Source organism: Mauremys mutica, chromosome 1, assembly GCF_020497125.1.
Source record: "Mauremys mutica isolate MM-2020 ecotype Southern chromosome 1, ASM2049712v1, whole genome shotgun sequence".
Taxonomy (NCBI): Eukaryota; Metazoa; Chordata; order Testudines; family Geoemydidae; genus Mauremys; species Mauremys mutica.
This window is the reverse complement of record NC_059072.1, coordinates 65,063,289-65,085,281: the sequence shown is the minus strand read 5'-3', so window position 1 is coordinate 65,085,281 and position 21,993 is coordinate 65,063,289. Positions and strand designations below refer to the sequence as shown.

The 21,993-nt window shown below is 39.9% G+C and overlaps 1 protein-coding gene across 2 annotated transcripts in view; it reads right to left on the bottom strand.

Annotated features, from left to right (window-relative positions):
* Positions 1–21,993, bottom strand: part of CAND1 (cullin associated and neddylation dissociated 1) — a 63,774-nt gene that overhangs the window by 10,240 nt on the left and 31,541 nt on the right. For both annotated transcript variants that reach the window (XM_044978520.1, XM_044978513.1), the window contains exons 3-9: positions 16,946–17,100; positions 6,005–6,128; positions 5,266–5,522; positions 5,080–5,185; positions 3,959–4,104; positions 1,278–1,570; positions 355–496 (exon numbers count right to left, since the gene is read on the bottom strand). In XM_044978520.1, coding sequence (XP_044834455.1) covers positions 355–496; positions 1,278–1,570; positions 3,959–4,104; positions 5,080–5,185; positions 5,266–5,522; positions 6,005–6,128; positions 16,946–17,100 — 1,223 coding nt within the window. The remainder of the gene's footprint in view (positions 1–354; positions 497–1,277; positions 1,571–3,958; positions 4,105–5,079; positions 5,186–5,265; positions 5,523–6,004; positions 6,129–16,945; positions 17,101–21,993) is intronic.

Genomic DNA, 21,993 nt, shown 5'->3' with positions numbered 1-21,993 from the left:
GATGAAAATAAGGGCAGTATTTAGCCCTGCACAAAAGGAAATGTGGGCAGAATTTGGTCTTCCAACTAGACACAAGTTAACAATTCTGATTCTAGACTAGATAAAATGAATCTAGCGTACAAGCCTAGCGCTTTTTACTTTGGTTCTCCAGGGCTAACCAAAGTAAAAATGCCACTAAACTATGCATGTGGATTCACAAAGAAGCTAAGCTGCCACTTACAGTTGAGTGGTACAGTCTTAATTTAGAACTACATTTCAGAGCTTATTCTTAAATATCAGGATTTAAGGTTTAGAAATGTTTGAAGTCGAAGTCACAGTTAACCTATAACAGATTTACTAATACATTTTTCATACCTGGCACAAGTACAGGAATGTGTTGTGTTAGGGCTCCAGGTAAAACATTTACCAGCTCAGTTAGCATGTTAAAACAACATTGACGAGTCTTCACACTCTTCTCCTTCATCTGTTTGTGCAAGGCTTTAACTATGTTGGGAACCTGTAGTAAATTACACACCTGTTAACTAGTTCGGCAGTTAGCATTTCCTTTACAGTTATCCTAAATTACGTAAAACAAAATGTCTCTCTGGGCTTAAAGTCTTCAGAAGAGCTGTATTTCTAGATACAATGAGAGCTTTAAGTTTCAGATCTTCAAATCAATTGCCATCCCAGGAAATTTTAACTTAAAAAATTAAGGTCAGATTTAGCAAAACATGTTTTCCATGTAGCTTCTCTCTCAAAATCCTAGAAACAGAAATATTAATTACATAATTACCCTATTAAATCAATTTGGAAAATGATTCTGTTAGTACCGCCACTTCTCCCTATACTGCAGGTAAAATGTGTTCTACTGATCAAGTGTCGCCTTCCTTTTATTGTGAGAATTTATTTTTTCTCCTATTCTGAATTTAGCTAAACAGCTATAATAGGTTGCAGACTCTGAATGTTTTGTTTTATAATATGGGGCAAATAATAACTAGGTTCATAGACTCCACAGCATTTTTAGAGATGGGCAGCCAATAATTAAAAACAAATAAGCACTCTGAGTCCAACAGGTAATTCCAGTTTCCAGAGAAGCTGCAGGTATCTGAGCCAATTTACCCTACACTCCCTCTCAGATGAGTTAGCAGAGTCAGAACCCATAATCTGTGTACAAATATAAGAAACAGGTGACAAATAGTGATTTTGCCGCTTTCCACATGAACCCAGAGAACAATGAATAAACAGCATGGCCTTCTCTCAAATTCAAAGAACTAAAAAAAAAAATCCTGACAGCTAACCTGACTCTGAAGCATTGTCAAAGGTGTCTCTCCTTGTTCCATTGCGTCAGGATCACACAGCCAACTCTGCACAGGTCGAGTTTGTTTTAAAAGAGAAAGATACGCATGGAAAACATCTGCTTTTACGTTCTCCTCACGCTCTTTGAATCTGGCTATTAAAGCAGGAGATACGGTCTTGTAGAATTCTGGAAGCATTTCATGTCGTGTGCTAACCACAGCATCTAAACATTTAGCTGCTGCACGTCTCACTTTCCAGCTCATATCGTCATCATCACTATATTCATCATCACTCCCTTGACAAAATAAAATGAACTTCTATTATACACCAATTCACATAGAGACATTCCATGCTAGCAGTTTTGTACAGAAAGTTTTGATTTAAAGAACGCAAATTTATTTGATGCAAGAGATTGTTAAATGTGTAAAACTTACCAGAGACAGATGATATATTAGCCTAAGAAATTTAAGAAGCAGTCTATAATCAAGATAAAGCAGAAGTATACAAAAGGTCATTCAAAACTGCCTTAGTCCTAAAATTAATTATCTACTTTGCCAGCTTCCTCACACCAGCCCCTCTCATACATCCCCTCCTCAACTTCAGTTGCTAATTGAACAAAGTCATTCCCACCACACTTGTGGCCTTACTACATTTTTTATTTCAAAATGTTTTCATATCTATTCATCAGGAGAGACAATAAGGTAATAATAGCACATCAAAATTCTGAAAACTAGCCTCTTCACATTTTACTCTTGTTGGAGGCATTACACCAGCAAAAATTGTGCATGGGTTCAACACCATGTGGTTGGTCCTATCACCTGTATACAGACTACAATTATATTTGTATCCCATTCCATAACAGAGGAGTCATATCAATATGCAACAGTGACTTCTAAAAGCCAAAACTTACAAGTCTCGGGTTCTTTCTAGGGTATGAAACTGTACATATTTTAATAATTTTACAAAATCTACATTGCTTTGTGAACAGAGACAAGATATTGTCTTTCAAAGTCCTAAATACTCCACAGTTTTGTTTTGTTAAATCTCCCATTATATCTCTACATTCTTTGTTGTACCACCAATTTAGAAAGACCAATTTAGAAAGAACTAAATTATGTTTAATAAATAGTACATAAGATTTTGTAACTGTTAGAATATATACTCTTACAGCCTAAAAATCTAGTTCCCCTAAATCAGACATTTGTATTATAGGCCTGATCAGAATATTCCATTTAACTCTCCTTTACTGGAAAACAAAGCCCTCTGAAGCAACTTCTATAGGATTGAAGTTAACTATTTAGCAGCTTAAGAGAGCAAGACACTTGTTTATCAACAAACTCAACCATACTATTTTCCACAAAGAAAACAGAACAGAAGCAGAGCATGCAAGAAGTAAAGGAGATTACTATTTAAAAATTAATTTAAAGCAGAGCTAGATGTCTCAGTAGGAGAATGCTCTACCTTTCCCCCTGAGACTGCTTAGGTTCATATCTACCTGAGTCACAAGCATGTGAGTTTGCTGTTCTCATGCTCTGAAATCCAGATTAAGTGATGGGCCAAAGTTTCAGTAAGTATAGCAAGCTATCCAGCAGCAATATAATCATTTTATACTTTTTATACCTAACCTAAAGAGGGACTGAGAAATGCACCCACTGATGGAAACTTTCCCTGGCAAGAGTGGTGGCCTAGTCGCTGTTTCAAAAGAATTTAACATCTCATTTTTAACAAAAAGTAAGTTTCTAGCCCTATAGCTGCAAAGGTAACACCATCAGTTTACATTTGGTTATCTCTGCTGCTGCGGCTCACAGCTTTGTCAAACAGCTAAGTGGTATTAAGACCTTCTGAGTCTTCTTCTCCACCCTTCTGCAACTGCAGCAATGTTTTACACAATATTTTGTGGTTCTTCATCCAGTCTAATTGGACGTTCTTTTTGTTCTCTGTTTGTACAGCAGCTAGCATGAGATCCCCATCTCTATGACCCTAGATGCTATGGTAATACAAATAAATAAAAACAATACACACCTCATGCAAAGAAGCATCTATCACTTTCCCTCATACACAGGGCCAGCTTTAGGCCGATTCGCCCAATTCTCTGGAATTGGGGCCTGAGCCTAAGAGGGCCCCACGCTGGTGCCTTTTTAATTTTTACTCACCCGGCAGCGCTCTGGGTCTTCAGAGGCATTTCGGCAGCAGGCCCGTCACTCGCTCCGGGTCTTCAGCGGCGGGTCCTTGAGTGCCACCGAAGACCCAGAGTGCTGCCAGGTGAGTACGAATTGGGCTCCACACTTGCTAAAGCCGGCCCTGCTCATACACATCTTAAATTCATTCTCTAAATGTCTTCCAACTTCTAATTAGGTCATACTAAAGAATTCCTCTGCCTCTCTCATGTTACACCATTCAAGTACTTTTAGACAGTTATGTCATTCTTTACTATAATCCCTCTAAACTCACAATACCAGGCCAATGGATGCACTAAATACCTAGATAAAATGTCATCCTGTTCACTTTACTGAGTGTAGTATGTAGCCATGCCCACAAAAATAAAAGAGGAAAACATGAAAATGTCACACAATCATTTAAGTTTTGGAAAGACCTGAATTAAAACTTATTGAATTGATCGTTTCCATTTCCTCACAATTTAGACTCAACTATCTCTTCTCTCCAAAACCAAGAGAAAATATACCTTGATCATCATCATCACCACCATCAGCATCCATGGCATTTTCATCTTCATCTTCATCATCATAATTGTAATTAGGATCATAGGTAAGGTATTTAAGACAAATGTTTATAATGGTAGACACATGAGGATAAACTTCCTTAGGACATCTGCATAATAAATTTAATAAGTTTAGCTTATAATATTAATATTGAACAATTAATTAACAATTATTCTTTAACAGAAGAAATTTGTATCTATATGCTTTGGTACTGATTCCACTAGCAAATTTAATACTATCAGAATTCCCATTACATATCATATTTTTTCTCAGAATTCATCTCAGTTACAAACATTCAGTACAATCTGAAACTTGCTATACAAGAACTCGGGCCAAACTCACACAGAGTAATTTAGAAGATTGGAAAAAACATGGAATTTCACCTCCACAGACAGACTCAAACAAAATATAAAGATAGTTCACTAGCCACTTTGTGGTCTTGCAGTTCAGTTCTGATAATTCAGTTCCCAAAAGCTACTGAGACAATTATTGCCATTACAATCTGTTGAAGCAGAGGTCAAGGAAACAAGAAGATCCTCTCATCCCTTCAGGGAATGCAAAAGTAGAGGGACGGGGAAGTATGCTCTGCTGCTGCCTATGATTTATAGTCACAGATTTTTAAGGCAAAAAGGGACCATTATGATCTTCTAATCTGACTGCTATAGAGCCTTATGATGTACCTTTGGAAATAAGAAGGTTCTGTCTCCACTAATGGGAATCTAGCACTTTCCATAAGCATTATATTTATAAAAACAATTTTCTTATCTGTCACTGTACATGATAGCAAATCATGGCCTATTGTGCCAGTCTGTGTACATATTACACTGATTATCAGTTAAATTACAAGATAGTGATAGAAAAATCTGCTTTAGCAATACAGGTATGATCTCTGACTCAAAATCAGAAAAAGTATTTTGCACCACAAAGACTATCACTTCCATCAGGAAAGGAAACATTTCTTGTGGCTTACTACAACTCTTTTCAATTGCTCAAGGACTAGCAATGACTTCTTATACATTCAAATGACAACCAGTCAACCTGTAAGAAGAAAAAAAAAAACCCACATACCTTAAAAGTAGCTTACCTCCTAACAAAAGATTCAAAAGCTTGAATGCAATATTCTCTTAGTTCATCATCATCTACATTACAAAATTTTACCACTAAAGGGATTATTTTCTCAAGATATTCACCTGAAAAAGGAAAATTAGAAAAGTGATCATTCACATCTAAAAATTTGCAGAATCAGAGAAAAAAATATAAATTCTCTTACCTATTCTATGACCTGCTTGCCTACTGATAGCAGCAATACACTGTATATAGGTCCTAGTTGTTGACATGGAATCATTTTTAGACAGCTCTGTCAACAGATGTTCAATGAGGTCAACAAAAACTATATTGCCACAACTCATAACCAGGTGACCAAGAGCAATAATGGTTCTTTTCCTCACAGCAAGCCTGGGACTAGTCAGCTGGGGGAGCAGACAGGTCAGAATTGAAGGATGGAAGTTAACAAGCAGTCCTCCTTGCCTTAAAACAGACAAAACACAAACTCAAACCAACTGAATCTAGAACTGATTTCGTTCTTCTAGTGTATCATTCTTATTCCAAGTATTCCCAAAAAGCCATACAAAAATATATATCAGTGCATTTAGAATTATTTGGAAAAAACTAAGAAATTAACTGCTTTCAGATATACCTTTAAGTATATTGACAATTGAAACTGGTAACTAAAGACATTCTCAACAGCATCAAAAGATAAATGATGAGTTATTTGATTAATCAGCTATGCTTAAATTAAATACATTTTAAATGTAACAATTGTATTCTGCTACAAAGTCTCATTTTACTCATTTGAAACAAGTTACTCAACGTTTTCATGTTTACAAAGCCTAAATTATAATCACCTAAAATTTAATAACTAGAAAAGTTAAGTTCACAGTGATTTAAACCAGTTAAAACATAGCATTAACAATTACATTCTATCACCATTTTGTAACAAGGATGCTTACCTGCTCAGCATATCAGCCATGATATCCAAGGCCTCTAATTGGACAGACACATCTTCCTGCTTGGCTATAGCACTTGTAAGACGCCCTGTGATCTTTTTACAAACATTAGCCGCTAATGCAGATCCTGAAAAGTACAACGAAACCTTAGCATTTTGACAGTAAAAATGTGTAAATCTAATACCAAATGTCATATTCACAACAGTTGGAAATTACTTAGCAAAAATTTTAATTGTCCAACGTAAGCATAAATTGACTGCTTTACACTAAAACTGAAAGGTTGCTTTACCTAGAAACAGTTACTGAGCAAGATCTTCTTTCATTAAAATGTAAGAAATTTGCATACAACTCAAAGGAACAGAAAGCTGCTGGCATGGAAGAGCAGAAAGTAGAGGCCAGTGAAAGCCTTCAACAAGGGATATTTGTTGACTGAAAGTGTGTGGAGCCGGGAGGAGATTATAGGTGGGAATAAAGAGAAATAATAGGAAGAAAGTTTACTGGGAAAAGTAGGGAGGTAACTTGAACTAGCTGCGAAGAACAGCTGGTATCGTGAAGTGTCAAGGAGTTTAAGATAGGTCATCATTAATTTTCAGCAGGGTAGATAAAAATCAATGAATTTTAAAAAAAATTAAAAATCAGATTTTTTTAAATTTTAATCAGACTTTTTGATAAAAATGTTGAGGAAAAAAACCTATCTAAAGACAGGTTTCAGAGTAGCAGCCGTGTTAGTCTGTATCTGCAAAAGAACAGGAGTAATTGTGGCACAACTCCACCAGAGAAGTCCTTTGGGGCCATCTGCCTGTCCCAAGTCAGGGTAAAGGAGGAGGGTTGGGCGTGGGGCTAGCAACTCCACCCCGTAAAAAATCAACTTGCTACAGAAATACCAACAATAGAGATAACAGAGACTTTTAGACTGGAAAAAGAAGGGTCTTCAACTCGAAGACGCATGACACTGGGTGGTGAAAGCCGCGAGGAAGCCACTAAGCCGATTACCCTTCTTGCAACCAGGAGGATTACCATCGGCACATGGAATATGAGGACCATGTACGAGTCAGGAAAGACGGCACAGGTTGCAGCAGAGATGAGGAGCAACAACCTGACCCTACTAGGCATTAGCGAGACAAGATGGACTCAAGCTGGACAGAGACGACTGTTGACAGGAGAGTTGTTGCTGTATTCAGGACATGAAGAGAGCGACGCACCCCACACACAAAGAGTAGGCTTCATGTTGTCCAAGCAGGCACAGAGAGCACTGATTGGTTGGGAGGCACATGGTCCCAGGATCATCACAGCATCCTTCAGAACTAAAATGAAGAGGATTAAGATGAATGTTGTTCAGTGCTACGCTCCAACTAATGACAGTGAAGAGGAGAACAAAGACTACTTTTACAACAGACTCCAGAAAATATTAGAGATTCTCCCAGACAAAGACATCACCATCCTTATGGGAGACTTTAATGCCAAAATTGGACCTGACAACACAGGATACGAACAAGTCATGGGGACCCACGCTCTGGGAGAGATGAGTGAGAATGGAGAGAGATTTGTGGATCTGTGTGCACTTAACAATCTGGTCATAGGAGGTAGCATCTTTCCTCACAAGCGGATCCACAAGAGTACCTGGGTATCGCCAGCAGGCACGACAGAAAACCAGATCGACCATGTCTGCATTAGCAAGAAGTTCAGAAGATCCTTGCAGGACGTTAGAGTTAGAAGAGGAGCAGACGCGGCGTCCAACCATCACTTAGTGGTGGCCAGATTGAAGCTGAAGCTGAAGAACTGGATAGACGCGTCAGACAGAAGAGCGAAGTACAACGTCAGCCTTCTGAAGGACCATAAGACCAAGGAAGATTTTGGACTGACGCTGAAGAATAAGTTTTCAGTACTACAGGATCGGTCTGAGGAAGAGGAAGACAGTGTACTCAACAGATGGCAGAAAGTGAGAGAGACACTTAGGTCAGTATGCCAGAAAATGCTTGGAATTGAGAAACATCAGCAGAAAGAGTGGATCACAGCAGAGACCTTGACTAAGATAGAAGACAGAAAGAAGAAGAAGGCAGCAGTCAACAATAGCAGGACTAGAGCAGCAAAGGCCAAAGCTCAAAAAGAGTATGCTGAAGCCCACAGAGCAGTGAAGAGGAATATTAGGAAGAATAAGAGAGATTATGTGGATGGACTGGCAGCAGAAGCGGAGCAGGCAGCATACAGCGGCAACATGAAACAGCTGTACGATACTACCAAGCGACTGTCTGGAAAGTTCAGCAAGCCAGAACGTCCCGTTAAAGACAAGCAGGGAAAGTCTATAACAGGAATAGAACAACAGATGAACAGATGGGCGGAGCACTTTGAGGAACTCCTGAACAGACCAGCACCACCAAATCCACCAGACATCGACCCAATGGGACCTCCCAATCAATTGTGATAAACCAACCAGAGACGAGATCAGAAAAGCCATCACCATGATGAAGAACAGGAAGGCAACTGGACCTGACGACATCCCAGCAGAGGCCCTGAAAGCAGACCTGGATGCTTCAGTGGAAATGCTGTACCCCCTCTTTGAGAAGATATGGGAAGAAGAAGTGATTCCGGCAGACTGGAAAGAGGGATACCTCATCAAAATCCCCAAGAAAGGAGACCTCAGCAACTGTGCCAACTATAGAGGAATCACACTCCTGTCGGTGCCAGGGAAGGTCTTCAACCGAGTCCTCTTAGAGAGGATGAAGGATGCTGTCGATCCACAGCTACGAGATGAACAGGCAGGTTTCCGGCAGAACAGATCATGCACGGACCAGATAGCAACGCTCCGCATCACAGTCGAGCAGTCTATGGAGTGGAACTCCTCGTTGTACATCAACTTTGTTGACTATGAGAAAGCGTTCGATAGCGTGGATCGAGAGACCCTCTGGAAGCTCCTTCGGCACTATGGCATCCCAGCAAAGGTGGTCAACCTGATCAAGAACTCATATGCAGGTATACACTGTAGAGTGATCCATGGAGGGCAGCTCACAAACAGCTTCCAGGTGCGAACTGGAGTCAGACAAGGATGCTTGTTGTCACCACTTCTTTCTCCTCATCATCGATTGGATTATGAAGACATCCACTTACGAGCGTAGGAACGGAATCCAGTGGACGTTGTGGACCCAGCTTGATGACCTGGACTTTGCCGATGACCTTGCACTCCTTTCGCACAGTAAACAGCAGATGCAAGAGAAGACCAACGTAGTGGCACCCACGTCATCACAGGTTGGCCTCAACATCCACAAGGACAAGACCAAGATCCTTAGGATTAACTCCATCAGCAACGACCCAGTCACACTGAGTGGAAGCCCCCTGGAAGAAGTGCAGTCCTTCACCTACCTAGGTAGCATCATCGACCAGCAGGGTGGCACAGACGCAGACATCAAAGTAAGGATTGGTAAGGCAAGAGCAGCCTTCTTACAGCTCAAGAACATCTGGAGCTCCAGAGAGCTGTCTTTGGCAATAAAAATTCGACTGTTCAACTCCAACGTGAAATCAGTCCTACTGTATGGAGCTGAAACCTGGAGGACAACCAAAACAACCATCAGGAAGATCCAGACCTTCATTAATAGCTGCCTCAGAAGGATTTTTCAGATCCGCTGGCCAGACACCATCAGTAACATCCACCTCTTGGAGAGGACCCATCAACTCCCAGCAGAGGAAGAAATCAGAAGGAGAAGGTGGGGCTGGATAGGACATACACTACGCAAGCAGCCAACTATCACCACCAGACAGGCACTGCGGTGGAACCCCCAAGGCAAGCGGAAAAGAGGCCGTCCAAGAAACACCTGGCGACGCGACCTTCAGGCTGATAGCAAAAAAATGGGCTATACCTGGAACCAGCTAGAGCGAATGGCCCAGGATAGAGGACTCTGGAGATCTGTGGTTGGCGGCCCATACCCCGATTGGGGTGACGGACATGAGTGAGTGACTTGTGGCACCTTACAGACTAACAAATTTATTTGAGCATAAGATTTCGTGGGCTACAGCCCACTTCATCGGATGCATAGAATGGAACATACAGTAAGGAGATATATATACACAAAGAGAACAAGAAAAGATAGGAGTTGCCCTACTAACTCTAAGAGGATAATTAAGATGAGCAATTATCTGCAACAGAAAAGCTTCAAAAACAGACTCCAAGGAGAAACTGCTGAACTTCAATTAATATGCAAACTAGATACTATCAATTTAGGCTTGAATAGAGACTGGGAATGGCTGAGTCATTACACACATTGACTATTTCCCCATGTTAAGTATCCTCACACCTTCTTGTCAAACTGTTTGAAATGGGCCATCTTGATTATCACTACAAAAGTTTTTTTTTCTCCTGCTGATAATTGCTCATCTTAATTAATTAGCCTCTTAGAGTTGGCAGGGCAACTCCCATCTTTTCATGTTCTCTGTATGTGCATATACAGTAACTTCTCACTTAAAGTTGTCCTGGTTAACGTTGTTTTGTTGTTACATTGCTGATCAATTAGGTAACATGCTCGTTTAAAGTTGTGTAATGCTCCCTTCTAATCTCCTTTGGCAGCCACCTGCTTTGTCTACTGCTTGCAGGAAGAGCAGCCCCTTGCAGCTAGCTGGTGGGGGCTTGGACCCAGGGTGGACCGGCAGCCCCCATCAGCTTCCCCTATCAGCTCCCCGCTCCCCTAAGTTCCCTGGGCAGCAGCTGCCTGCAGTTCAGCTATGTCCCTCCCACCACTGCCATATGCTGCTCCTGCCCTCTGCCTTGGAGCTGCTCCCCGAGACTCCTGCTTGCTGTGTAGGGGAAGAGGAGGACTACTGTCAGGGTGCCCCCCTTCCCCCCGCTCCTGCACCCCGCTTACCCCATCTTCCATAGAGCAGGGCTCAGGACGGAGGGAGCTTGCAGCAGCTGCTGTCTCAGCAAGCTGATCTAAATCTAATTAACAAGGCAGTGTACTTAAGGGAAATGCACATATCTCCCTCCATTCCTGCTGCCTTGCAGAGTGAGAGAGTTAACCCTTGAGGGCTCAGACAACTGCTAGTTCATCATTTAGCAGTAAGGAATTTCCTGGGAAATATACCACCTTCTGACTCCTCCACCGCAACCAAGTTCACAATCATCATCACTGTGTACCTGTATTAAATTGTTTGTTTAAAACTCATAGAGTGCGTGTGTGTAGATATATATTTTGTCTGGTGAAAAAAATGTGCCTGGAACCTAATGTAAAGGGGGTGTTGATTCTTATGGGGAAATTGGATTCGCTTAACATCGTTTCGCTTAAAGTAGCATTTTTCAGGAACATAACTACAACGTTAAATGAGGAGTTACTGTATATCTCCTTACTATATGTTCCATTCCATGCATCTGATGAAGTGGGCTGTAGCCCACAAAAGCTTATGCTCAAATAAATTTGTTAGTCTCTAAGGTGCTACAAGTACTCCTGTTCTTTTTGTCTAAAGACAGTTTTAATTAAGATATATTATAGCTGAAAGACATCTCATCATGGAATAGGGATTATAAATTCTAATTCTATAGTATGAGACAATATATTCATGTAATGTTTAAGAAAAGTTTTGTAAATGAGTTCCAATAGTTCATGGATTAGGGACCCAATCTTATGGGGTTCCAGGGGCTTCTGTATAGATTATTTAGGTTAATCTTTCTATCTACCCAATGAGACTCAGTGCTCAGTCTAGAAGATACCATCAGAGATAATTAGATTTTTTGCAGTTCTCAAACTGTAGATTTGGGTCTCCAGAGATAACATGCTTGTTAACAGCAAAAATGTTTTTAAATAAATAAATAAATATATAGAGGTGAGAAATAACAGACCTCAACCCTATTGTCCCTCCGCAAATTTGTGTACACAGTGTCAATCCCTTACCTCTCTCTAAAAGCACAGTTTCAAAAAGTTCAATGAATAGAAGATTGTTGGGGGTGGAATAGATCTGGACAAGGAGAAAAAGTCTGGAGATAAATATGAGAAAAGAAGGAACAGGCAGTAGAAACAAAAGTGAAACTGTTCAAGCAGCATATTCCAGCAGTCTTGAGGTCTTTCTGAGGGTAGCCTTCATTGTTTCGAGACTTACCATACCATTCTCTCACTAGAAGGGAAAACCTATAACGGCAGCAAGCCATAAAAGAGACCCAGTTTGGGAATATTTTAATGAAGTGCCTCTATCTGTGAGTAAGACAGGCATGCATGTAAAATGCAAACATTGCAACAAAGAAATGCAGGGCCTGGTTGCCAGAATCAAACATCATGAGAAGTGTTCCTTCTCAGGAGGAAGCTGCACTGAAGATGATGAAAGGAACATCTCTGAACATGCAGGATCTTCAGGTTGGCAAACTTTTTAATTTCATACTTCTTTCTTAAGGATTGCCTGTCTTCCTTCTGCACTATTCTTGAATTTTCGTGTTTGAGCAAAAAATATAGTTGTTACTCTATGGTACTATCATTTTAGATGCAGTTGTGATAAAAAATAAATAGCTGAAATAGGTAGATCTTCCTTTTACAAATTTAACCTTTAAAGTAGTACTGAGCATCAGTGAATGCAATGAGTAATACTAAATGAGCAGTATGGTAATAATAATTAAATAACTGCATTGACTTATTTTGTTTAGGAGAATCCATCCTCAACATACAGGATTCTGAAGACTATCGACCTTCAAGATCACCATCATTTTCTATCGTTTCAGAGTTATCTGCCAATAATAGTGTTTCAGTCACATCATGTATATCACATAGCCACAGTATATCACCTGTAGCAAAAAGAACAAAAAAAATCCCCATCATCCAGAAACAACCATAGATAAATTTGTGATAAGAACCAGCAGATTACAAAAAGAGGTAATTGATGAAAAAATTGCCCGGGTTGTTTATGAAACAAACTCTCCTTTCTGTATGATTGAGAATCCACACTTCATTAACATGGTTCAGTCATTAAGACCAGGATACAGTCCACCCAACAGAGCAGATGTGGCAGGCAAATTGCTGGATAAAGTGCATGAAAGAGAAATTGAGCAGTGTGCAAAAGGTAAAATTGTAAACCTGAGTCTTGATGGGTGGAGCAATGTCCATAATGATCCTGTTGTATGTGCTTGTGTGACAACAGAAGAAGGGAATGTCTTCCTTATAGAAACAATTGCTATGTCAGGAAATGCACACACAGCAGAATACTTACAAGAAGTAGCAGTAAAAGCTATAACAAACTATGACAAAAAATTCAAATGTCTAGTATGCAGCTTGGTCACAGACAATGCTGCAAATGTATCGAAGATTAGAAGAAATTATTTAAAAGAGAGTCCCAAGCTAATAACATACGGTTGCAGTGCTCATTTGATGCACCTCCTAGCCAAAGACTTCAGTGTTCCAGAAAAAAAGGCTAATGTTGTTGAAATTGCAAAACATTTCATAACATACCACTTCGCAGCAGCTGCTCTGAAAAAAGTGGGAGGACCAAGCTAACTTTCCCACAAGACATGCAATGGACTGTTTTGAGCACTATATCAAGAACTGACCTAATCTGATGACAGTTTGTGAAGAAAATCGCGAAAAAATAGATGGCACTGTCACAGCCAAAGTTCTGAACACTGGGCTTAAGAGAAATCTTGAACACATGCTGAGTACCCTGAAGCCTATTTCTGCAGCCTTGAACAAAATGCAGGGAAATAGCAGTTTTATTGCTAACGCTGCTGAAATCTGGAAGGAACTGAGTAAGATCTTAAAAAGAAAAATATGCAATAACAGAGTTAAATTACAAGCATTAAAAAAATGAATGGGACAAGCACTATCTTCAGCTCATTTTCTTGCAAATATTCTCAATACTCGGTACCAGGGTCAAACCTTAACTGCTGAAGAAGAGGAGTTGGCTATGACATGGACATCCAGCAACCATCCCTCCATAATGCCAACTAGAATCAACTTCAGAGCTAAGGGTGAACCATTCAAGAAATATATGTTTGCTGATGATGTTTTAAAGAAAGTCACACCAGTGAACTGGTGGAAGTCACTTAAGCACCTGGATTCAGAAACTGTTGAAGTGAAAAATCTCACTTTTAACAGCAGTAGCTTCTTCTGTTGGTGTAGAAAGAATATTTTCTTCCTGTTGACTAATTCATTCCAAATTGAGAAATTGTTTGGGACCCGAAAAAGCAGGAAAGCTTGTTTTTCTTTTCCAGATTATGAACAAACAGGAAAATGAAGGTGAAGATGACTGAGTTAGCTGCAGAAGCCAATATTTTAAGTTTCTCATGTTGACCAGGCTGACACAGTTGATTTAATTGTTTTTGGGGTTTTAGTTGTTTAGTTGTTTAGTTAAAAACAATTTTAACAAAAACAAACCTGATTTTAAAAAATATGGATGTTTAACTAAATTCAAAAATTCTTATGCTTGTTTTGTTAAAATATTATAAGTTTGCTGTTGAAGAAAAAAATCCAGAATACATATAGTTGTTGTTTTAGTTGAATACTACAATTTAAATGTCTGTCTGGTGTTCTCCTAATACAGCATGGCAAGAAAATCCTCCAAATACTAACGATTAACCTGTTGAATTGGAAATAGCTCACCTCCCAGTGACTTCATAAATATCTGCTTCAATTACCTTTGGTAAATGAAATAACCAAACAATCATTTATTTTCTGATATAGCTGTTAAACTAATCTGAAAAGTTTTCAAAATAAATCACTTTAAAAATGTATAGTGTGCACCTTTTAAAAATGAAACCTACATCTATCGCTGAGTTGTGAAGAATATGTATTAAGGTTATAATCACCACCAAGAATGCACTTTTATGTAGAAATCCATGATTAAAATCGAGTCTTCTTGACTAGTGATTTAAATCAATTTGATTTAAATCAAATCCACCCTGATTTTCAGGTTTTATTCTTCTGTTAATTCAGTTTTCTAAAAGTTAGTTGAAATAATCCAATAGAAATTAGCTGGAGCATTTTATGGCGGAAGAGTAAGGAAGCAAGCAGTTCAAATGCATTGAATTAAAAGAGCTAGAAGTGATAAGGCTGTATTTGACTCTTTGCTATAAAACCTTTAGTTTAATGAGTATTCATTTTTCTTTGCCTCTAGATTACAGAAAGCAACAAAATTGACTTATCTTTTTAAAAAAACGCAGTCCAAATCTATTATCTAGCTATAAAATATCTATTTCCCCCCTCAGTTCATTAATTTTAACTCTTTGTTTAGGCATTTTTGCCAGAAGATCCATTAACCAGCATAAAAGCCTAACTGGAAATCACTTACTATAAAGTTCTTTTTATAAATTATTGTATATGCTTATTTCTGCTAAAGGTTACACAAGCATGACTGGTTTTTGTTTTATCTGAGGACCTTAAAGGGATGTAGGCACATCCCTGGGAAGGATTTTTTAAGTTAACATATGCTTTAATGGTGAGTGTTATAGTTTAGCATAAAACATCTGTAGCATTTTATTATTTTTAAACATTCAATAGGACATTTGAAAGCACTTTTCAATACATAATCCAAAACAGGCAACATTTAGGGAGACTGCTTCCTAATGTCTAGCTAAATGTGTCAGAACACCTAGCATACATCCACTGACGGTAGGTAAGTGGGAGAGGAGACATAGCATGGCCTGGAAAGAAGCACAAAACCAGTTCTAATTGAATAATGAGGGACCGACAAGAAAATACGATGCCATTATTTCTTTCTGTGCTAGGACTGGGGAAAAAGATTTGCTCCATAAGATACCCAAATGCTTTGGAGACTACTGTATTATAGATTTCAGGAGAGTAGGAATGAAGGCCTGGGAAAACATGGAAATTGGAAGTAAGTTCAAATCTTTCTGAAGATTTGAGTCAGCTTCTCCCCTGTAAAGAACAGGGGAGGAAAGACAGAGACTAAAAAGGAGGCAAAAGAAATTGTATACCAGGGAATAAAGAAGCCAAGAACGAACAGAAATGGAAGTAGTCCTAAAGAAACCCTGCATCATCTGCACCAGTGAGTTATGCTGAATAAAACTAAAATGTTAGACGCTACATTGTGCCCATATTCTACCATCACTGTTCATGCTACTACAGTTGAGAAATTGTGCTGCAGATCAAACGTAACATATAGCACTAATTTTTGGTCTGCAAACGATGGTTAAAAGAAAGTAAATAGAAATTCTCCACCAGTGCTATTTGAAAAATTTCAAAACAAGCTATTTTTTGCTAATTTTCTAACCAGTTTATAGCATGGTCAAAATTTCAGCACATTTATTTTACCAATTCTACTTATTCAGACTTATAACTGTGTTATACTGTTTAAAGTTTTTCTGCAGCTTGCTCTTTGTCATCAACCTAACATGAGAACTCCAGTCCCCAAATCCGTTTTGAGTTATCATTCCCTTCTAGCCCAGTCAAATTCACATACTGCACTCACTGTGGTATTTGAGCACCTTCTAGATTTAAAAGAACAAAGTGGCTAACATTTGGCAAGTAGAATTCCTTGAGATTGCCTTGTTAATTTTAGAAACACTAGGTACATCCCAACACACATACTGGGACAAGAAATGATCACAATTCCATTAAAGAAAACTCATCTCAATTTAAAAGTGCACTGTCCATTTTTTAAAAATTTACCCAAATGAGATTTAACTACTATCATTAAAAAGCCTAGGAATATTGTGCCTGAAAATATAAGGTAGACATCTATAGCAGATGTAATCTGAAATTACTTTCAGCTCTTTTTATGGTGACTTGACTTCAAGTTTACCACATCTCTTTACATATACACACAGTTACCTATTTATGATAACAGAAGCACCACACAAATGATTATCTCCACCAACGTCAATTTCAATGTCAACAGTCACTGAGGGACAACTGAATCTGGTTCACTGAAGGACACTAGCTTACAATGAAATAATTGGTTATAGAGAAGTAAAGTTAGACCTCATGTTTTAAAAACAGAGAAGGGGAGAAGAATGTAATTTCTTACCACTGGAAGCTGGAGGAAGTTCTCCAATGACTGTTTTAAGGCCAATGCTTGAAATATCACGTAGCTGCTCTTTATCGGAAAGCATGTTAGTACAGAGTGTATCCACAATGGTCTCCACTTGATACTCCTTCACTTTACTCACCAAAGGGCCAAGACTGAAATAAAACAAAAAAATGATGCAAATAAATCTGCAGGTTTAAACAGAAGTGATATCCAACTACATGTACCACGTTTATGTTAAGAATCCTTCAAAATTTATTTTAAAAATGTATTCACAGAGCTATTGTTAATACTGTTGTTTGCAGGGTTGAGATAATGTTGCTATTATTTCTGCATTATTTCTATTTAGTAGTATTCTTGATGTGAAAGCCAAGTTTCAGTTACTTAGGTTACAATCCTTCCCCACCCACCCCCTGTAAATCTTCTGACACAATGAATCACTGTTTCAGACACATTTGCTTTGTATTGGGAATTTTAAACCCTCCAGATCCAACAGATGTTGTATCAGTGTTGCTTCTTCATACTCTCAAACCCTGGAGTAACAAATAGAGTTGTCAGCTAAAGCCACAGCTTGTAACAAAATTACCATATCCACTGACAGTTTGTATGCTTCACCATCAGTATATAACATATTCATAGACTCACAGATAGATTCCTATACTACAAGGAACCCTTGCGATCATCTAGAATGAATCTCCTGTATAACACAGGCCACAGGACTTCTCCAAAATAATTCCTAGAGCACATCTTTTAAAAAAATTATCCAACCTTGATTTAGTGAACCTTGGTAAATTGTTCCAATGGTTAATTACCCTCGCTGTCAAAAATGTACACCTTAATTCCATTTTGAATTTGTCAAGCTTCAACTTCCAGCCACTGGATCATGTTATGCCTTTCTCTGCTAGACTGAAGTGACCACTATCAAATATTTGCTCCACGCAGGTACTTATTAGGGATGTAAAATATTAAATGGTTAAATGGTAAATATTAGTCTTCCCGGTTCACCCACCCTGTTCACCACCAGCCCCGGCTGCACTGGCTGGAGCGGCCCCAGCCCCGGGCTGGCCAGTTGACCCTGACCCCAGCCCCTGGCCAGCCAGAACAGCCCCAGCCCTTCTCCCTTTAATCGGTTAACTGATTAAACGATATAATTTTAATTGTTTAAACATCAGGGGGTAGCAGTGTTAATCTGTATCCACAAAAACAACAAGGAGTTCAGATAAACGTTAGTCTTTAAGATGCCACCAGACTCCTAATTGTTTAAACAGTTAACTTTTAAAATTATATTTACATGCCTGTAATGAAGACACCCCTTAACCTTCTCTTTGTTAAGCAAAATAAATTGAGCTCTTTGGGGAAGCTTATCACCCTAAGGCATGTTTTCAAATCCTCCTCATGGTTCTTCTCTGAACCCTTTCCAATTTATCAACATCCTTCTTGAACAGTGGGCATCAAAACTAGACACAGTACTCCAGCAGTGGTTGCACCAATCCCGATCTATTCCTACTCAAGATTCCCCTGATTATGCATCCAAGGATAACATTAGCCCTTTTAACCACAGTATCACACTGGGACCTCATGTTCAGCTAATTGTCCACCATGACCCCCCCCACACACACACACGCTAGAGTCACAAAATGAAGTATATATAGATATAGCAGGGTAACAGTGAATTGCTTGATTGGGTCATTACTCTAGACATGCTTTGAGCTCAACCACACAAAGACTCCTTCCAGTGCCTTAATGTGTGTCAATATACAACAGATGGAAGAACAAAGGGAATGAAACGTTACATCCAAGTTGTGTTGACGCCAAAGGAAGCCCTGTATCTGGTGGAGTGGTTGTCTGGTTACATGCCTTCTTTGTTTTATTGAATCTATGATGGTTCTTTTAGTCAGTGCTTTTCCCATCTGGGTGGTCATGCAATCTCATATTCTTTAATCAGCAACATCTATTTGCACAAAATGTTGTGATCATGAGTTGCTATAGTAATGGGCCAATTAGCATTACTACTGGAAAACCTAGTATAGCGGTAAAAATTAAAGCATGCCTTAAACGTTTTCCCAGCCTTCCCCACACTATTACTTCTTCTAATGTTTTTTTCCATAATTGATGTGGTGGTTCTCCAAAACACTACAATGCAAAGTAAGAAGGTGCTGCTGTTTTTAATTGCTCTATTTCCCTCATGCACTAAAATGCATCAGTTTATCAGTGAAATATTAATTTTCTAATTTTTACTCAGCATTCCAGAGTAAAAAAGACAGCTGAAAAATTAACTGGATTTTTTTTTTTACTTGCATATCAAAAGACTTAAGCACATTCCAACTACATGACCACGTTCTGTCCGAGTTGCACAGAACTTTTAGAATTTGGCCTGCAATCATTATTATTGGTGATAACACAAGCTAGAAATCACAGCTTGATTTTCAGATTTAGTTTGCATGGCTGAGTACACCACTGGTGTGCTGAGACCACTACCTACTTAAGCTGACCAATTAGGTCTCACTGTTCCTCGTAGTCCTCTGATTGTAGCCATCTGTTGCCTCTCGTTTGATAATTAGATTGTAAAGTCTTTGGAGCAGATACCATTTTTTCTTTTGTTTGTACAGTGCCTACCACAATGAGGTCTTGGGTATATGACTAGGGCTCCAGGGCACTATGGTAATACAAATTATAAGTACTGATAGGAAATAACCTTATACTTCAATACAAAGAAAAACTGATTAGGTAAATCACTGAGACAATCATGGAATACAATGCTGTTTTTACATAGTCACTTTTTACACTAGAATCATACTGTTGAGTCTGAACTTTTCATGAGTTTAAACTTACTCCAGACTTGATGTCTCTATCTGAAACTTTTAATCAAAGCTCTGACCTGCGAACTGCTCATGACACCCCCCCTCCCTTTAAGTAGCCATTTCCCCCTTTGTCTTCTCTAATTTACATTTTAACCTGTAGAATCTTGATTGATTATGCATGACCATTATGATCTGTTAATCACTTTGTTTACTTCTGTGTATAAACATTGATGCTCACCCCTAATAAACTTGCCACACTTACTCCGAAGCTTTTTTTAAGCTAAGGATGGTGTGAGCCCGTTGATCAACGAATTGTTGTCTGGTCTCTGACAGATTTGTGAGCCCCATACCAACTCCGCACAAACTCGGGTGCTGGAGAGGTGAGTAACAATTACCTAACAATTTGGGGGCTCGTCCGGGATTTTCTTCTGGTGCGGTGCCTCTGTCCAGTGGCCAGACCACTCACATACAAATTGGCAGGCGCCACGGGAGATTTCTCCCAGCCAATTCAATATTGAGGGGTCGTGTACTGGACAGCAGGATAAACGCCAGTTGGAGGGCTCCTGTCAGACACCAAGGGACAAGGGACTAGCGTGCCTCTTGAGAGTCCGCTGGGGATTGTAAATAAGTTATGGAATGAAGGGAAACTCCCAGTACAGACAGGAATGTCTAGGAGGAAGTTGTACACACTGTGTGTAAGGAATTGGACGGGGTATACCGCGGTATTGGCCGACCCGGAGATGAGGTGGCCTTCGTATGGCTCTTTCGAACAGGCTGCCTTAAGAGGAGTAAGGAGCCAGATCGAAAAAGACCATCCGGGACAGTTATGTTACTGGTTTTGTTGGGACACAGCAGCAGAGCTGTGGAAATCTTTAAAAATTATGGCAGTCAGGTATTCTCCCGAGAGTGAACCCCCTCCATGTTATTTCGATGAAGGGTGTAAACCACGGCGTGTTTTAACTCGTCAGTTGGTCCCCACTGCACCTGCCCCTATTCCTCCGCAAGGGGACTCTCTCCAGAGCGCAGAGGGGAATCTGCAGGACTCCAAATTGGAATCTCTGTAGAGTGATAAGGAGGAAACGGAGGGGCACACCTCGGGAGGAGTAATTATTAGGCAAAAGATCAAGCAGATGCAGCAGGATGCATACCCCTCCCCTGAGGATAGCCCAGAGGCTGCCTCTGCCAAACTTTTTGTGAGTAGAGAAATGCCTTTACAGGTGCATGACCAACCTTTTGTGAACAATAATGGCCAGTTACAACATACTAATATTGTGGAATATAAAGGATGGCTAGAATGGGACTTGAAAGAGTGGGGACGGTTGTCAGGGTCCTTTGGGGAAAATCCCCGAAAGATCACTGAACTTTTAGAAAGATTGTTTTCAAGTCATAATCCTACTTATACGGATGTAGATCAGTTGTTAAGTAGAGTTTTGACCGGAGAGGAACGTAGTAGATTGTGGATGGCAGAAAGGACATGGGGGGATAGCAATGCGGTTAATACCACTTGGATGGATAGGCGGGATCAAGCCGCTGGCTGGAATCCCCTAGACTGGAGTCAGCAAAGGCTGACTCAGCTGCGGACAGATCGAGAGCGATTGTTAGAGAGACTCAAAGAAATGGCTCGCCGCTCGCCTAATCAGGCTAAGTTCATGCAGATTCGGCAGGAATCTGATGAGCCACCCAGAAAGTTCTGGTCGAGGCTATTGGAGGGGGCCCGAATGTTCATTCAGATGGATCCTGAGAGAGAAGCAGACCACCCTACTCTTATTTCATTTTTTGTGAATCAGTCAGTACCCCCTGTAAGGGATTATTTCTTAAAGTTTCGCCCTGGTTGGGGAGGTGAGTCAGTCACTTCAGTGTTGGACGTAGCTGATTTTGCATGGGAGAAAGAAAGGAAAAGTAGTAAAAAGAAAGAGAAAAAGGAAGAATATAAGTTGATGGCTTTAGCTTTTCGCGGTGGTATTCGAGGCAGAAGCCGTGGCCGTGGCAGGGGATTTCAGGGTGCTCAGGGAAGAGGGTCCTGGCAACCCCAGCCACCAGGAAATTGTTTTCAGTGCGGACAGCCCGGTCACTTTAAACGTGAATGCCCCTGGGGACGCCCAGAGGGTCCGGTCGCATCCGCAGATACTTACACCAGGGACGAATACACCCCTGCACCACCAGCCCAGCCCGTTCCTCAGGCCTGGATCAACTACGGGCAACAGCAGCAGCTGCAGCAAACTCAGCCTTCTCAATGACGGTACCCCG